At 50.3% G+C, this 3647-nt stretch overlaps 1 protein-coding gene across 1 annotated transcript in view; it reads right to left on the reverse strand.

The window, feature by feature from the left end:
* KIF21A (kinesin family member 21A) overlaps positions 1 to 1079 on the reverse strand; it is a 90993-nt gene extending 89914 nt beyond the window's left edge. The window contains exons 1-2 of the mRNA XM_014963361.1: positions 891 to 1079; positions 27 to 151 (exon numbers count right to left, since the gene is read on the reverse strand). Coding sequence (XP_014818847.1) covers positions 27 to 151; positions 891 to 1079 — 314 coding nt within the window. The remainder of the gene's footprint in view (positions 1 to 26; positions 152 to 890) is intronic.
* Positions 1080 to 3647: the final 2568 nt, after the last annotated feature.

Below are 3647 nucleotides of genomic sequence, written 5' to 3' on the forward strand. Positions count from 1 at the left end.
CGGCGCGGCCCTGCTCACACACGCACGGCTCTGCACACTCGCAGCGCTGCACACACGGCTCTCGTGCACGCTCACAGGTCCCCACGCACACGGATTTGCACACACGGTTCTCCCCACCCCGCCCCAGGCGCGGCTCTGCACACACACGGATCTGCGCACACACACGCAGACACACACACCTCCTGTTCACGTGTGCCCATCTCCACACACACAAGCACCCCTCTCCACACACATACCTCACACAGCCCTCTCCACACACACCCATCTCCACACACACCTGTCCACATGCATCCCCTCTCCACACACGCAACCCCCTCTACACACACACAAACACCCCTCTCCACACACAGGGCACCGCCGGGCCGAGGAGGGGCCGGCCGGGGAGGAGGTGGGGGCACTGCGGCGGCTCTCCCCCCCCTCACCTCCTCCTCCCGCTCCGCCGCCTCCTCTCTCCAGCCATTTTAGGTGCCTGAATGAATAGGTAGGAGCGGCGGCAGCGCAGGGCGGTTCGCGCCGCTCCTCCTCCTCCCACCCCCCGTCCCGCAACACCTCACACACACCCCTCTCCACACACACAAACCCCCCTCTCCACACACACACCTCACACACACCCCTCCACACACACACGAACCCCCCTCTCCACACACACACCCCTCTCCACGCACACCTGTCCACACACACACCCCTCTCCACACACACACACCCTTCTCCATACACACAAACACTCCACACACACACCTCACACACACACCCCTCTCCATACGCACTCCCTTTTGCACAGCCCTTCCCACACACACATCTTGCACAGTCTCCTGGCTCACACCTTTCCACACACAGGTGTGGCGCTCACCACACACACACAGCCCCACACACACCTCTTGCACACACACCTGCGTGTACACTCCTTCTTGCACAGCCCTTCCCACACACACACCTTGCACGCTCTCCTGGCTCACACCTTTCCACACACAGGTGTGGCGCTCACCACACACACACAGCCCCACACACACCTCTTGCACACACACCTGCGTGTGGGCAGCTAAGGGCACGCATGATGCTGTTGGTGGTGCCTGGCCCATGGGCGGCTCTTCCCCAGAGGCACATGAGTGTGGCACTTGCACACCCGCAGGCAGTGCTCTGCACACACCGCTCATCCTTCCCCCAGTCCTCCACTCATGCTATCGACATGTGTGGTGGCTCTTGCACACGCACGTGCACAGCCTCACACGAGGGCTCTGCCCACAGCTTTTGAGGCCTCCCCGCTGGGAGAGAGGAGCCGAACCCTCTCCCAGGGCTGGTTTTTCTGCTCTTCCACCTGCTTCCCTCTTCCAAGCAGGAATGTGATGTCCTCCTTCCTCCTGGTTCCTGGCCGGGCCCGGTGGGGTCCTCACCACCCCCCTGCCAGCAGGAGCACGCAGCTCTCCCGTGTTCCTGGCCATGCTTGGCAGGTTTGTTGGCCCTTGCTCCTCCAGCCAGGCATCGCTGTTCTCACTTCACTAATGAAACGCCTTGGGTTTAGGCTGGAAACTGAGTGGGCGGATGACATTAATTTTTGATGCAAATGGTATCACTGCCAGGAAACAAGCCCGGTTATTTTGCCCAAAACAATTCACATTCCTAAGGAAAATTTTCCATCAGAATAGGCCTGGGTTTGAATTTGTAATGATATGCTAAAAACCTTGCAGTTCAAGTTGTTTTGCTTCTGATAGTGAAGGCTGTTCACGCCCAGGCTCCAACCTCTGTCAGAGATGGGCAGGTGAGGTCTGCTGGCGGGATGGGGCTCTACCCACCTCCCAGCTCCCTCGAAAGGCAAGTCCCTCCTTCTCAGAAGAAATTAGCTTTATTATTGTTACTCTGCATGTTTCTCGTAGTTATTTTCTCTATCTTTTCTATTTTTTTCTCTATTGATTTAGAGATTGGATTATTTCTGGAAAACGGCCCACCTGGAAGTTGCTATACAAAATGATGGTCTTCCACTTTCTTCTGAATTAAACAGCATCACCATACAAAGACGTGACATCATGGGGAACTTAAGCTACGTAGCATATCGCCAAGGTATACTGAGACAATATTTATCTGAAAGGCAGAAAAATGGAGACACAGGTAGTTCAGTCTGAAACCACCAAGGGAATCCAGTACAAGCAGAACAAAGCATGCATCTCTCTGGACTTGCCAGCTCATGATTCTCTATTTAATGCCATAGGCCAGATGCTTTGCTTCTCTTTTTTTTTTTTTTTTTTTTTTCAAATTTATTCACAAATTTTGCCAACTTGTCAATTTGTCAGCAGTCTACAAATTAGCAGCGTCCTAAATCTGCCATCAGATCATCTGGGCAAACACAACCTTCTTCTTTTTTTTTTTTTTTTTTTTTTCACAATATATTACAGAATGGGCAAGATAGCAGGAAGAAAACCGCCTGAACTCCTGCAGGTGAACTGTGCTGGCATTCATACAAAAGAGCCTCAAAACGAAAGTAATAGAAGTCTCATAGTTCAGGGCGTTTCTACCAAGTGGAGATTAAACACTCGTGACTGTGTCGTATATCTGCTTGTATCCCACGGAGCTATTTAAAAATACCTGCAGCCCATCCACAGTGAGTGGAATCCTATTGCATAATTAGGTTATCATCATTTATTTACACCAGATTTACAAATCAAGCCAACAAAAAAAGCTTAAGCAAATAGGGAAGGTCGCTATGTTTTCACTGTAATAGCGTTAGTAACTTGGACACTTTCTTATCCAAAAGTATCCAATGCATTTTTTCAGCTGACGCAGCTACAAGGTTAATGTAACAAATGCACTCAAGACAAATTTGTACCGTGGCCAATACCAGCCTGCTCTTGTTTCACACAGCATCTTTCACTGGGTGGGCCCCAATGCAGCAAAGCTCATCCACATCTCCCTGAGCTCGCCTATGAAATCCTGCCAAGTCAGTGCCTCTGGTTCTCTGATATTGATAGAGCAAGTTACGTTCAGCTTCTTGTGGTGTTTCGCACAAAGTGCCTGATTTGTGACCATTCAGATGTAAAACAGGAAAAAGACTCAGATCCTATTTCTTTAATGACACACTTTCCTCTGTGTTCCCAATTTCCAGAAAGCAATCCTTTTTGCTAAAAAGAAAGCAATCCTTTTGGTAAAATAAACCATTTTATTTTGGTTTTTCCCAACTCGTCCAATGTAAACAAGCAGCCTGTTAACTTGGCTGCCCCGGGAAGCTTAAATCAGTTCTTCCGCTTCTCATTTCTTATAATGTGGTTGGCCTTTGCTCTCCAGCATCCTATTCATCTCGTTGAAGGATTAACTTGAATAAATAAGGGCACAATCGCTCCCTTTCTTTCATTGTCTAAGTATATAACCATATTGCCAATGTCTTGTTTATCTTTAATAAAGCTGTATTGTGACATTTACAGATTTTTCCAATCTCACAGCTAATGAATGAGGTTTCCCAGAAGGTCCCTTCCCCTTGTGCTCCTCAGTCAGCGTATCTACAGGTAGGACCTGCAGCAGAGCACTCCATCTTCCCTGCGGCTCCAACACCACAGGTACCAGCCACCTCTGGTCACCCCTGACCAACTGCAGAGGTTCCCAGAGAAGGGACAAACTGCAAGGCTGGGGAGCAGGAAGGGAATTCCCAGCTCTGGTCCCTG

This window comes from Calidris pugnax, unplaced genomic scaffold, assembly GCF_001431845.1.
Source record: "Calidris pugnax isolate Ruff unplaced genomic scaffold, ASM143184v1 scaffold44, whole genome shotgun sequence".
NCBI lineage: Eukaryota > Metazoa > Chordata > Aves > Charadriiformes > Scolopacidae > Calidris > Calidris pugnax.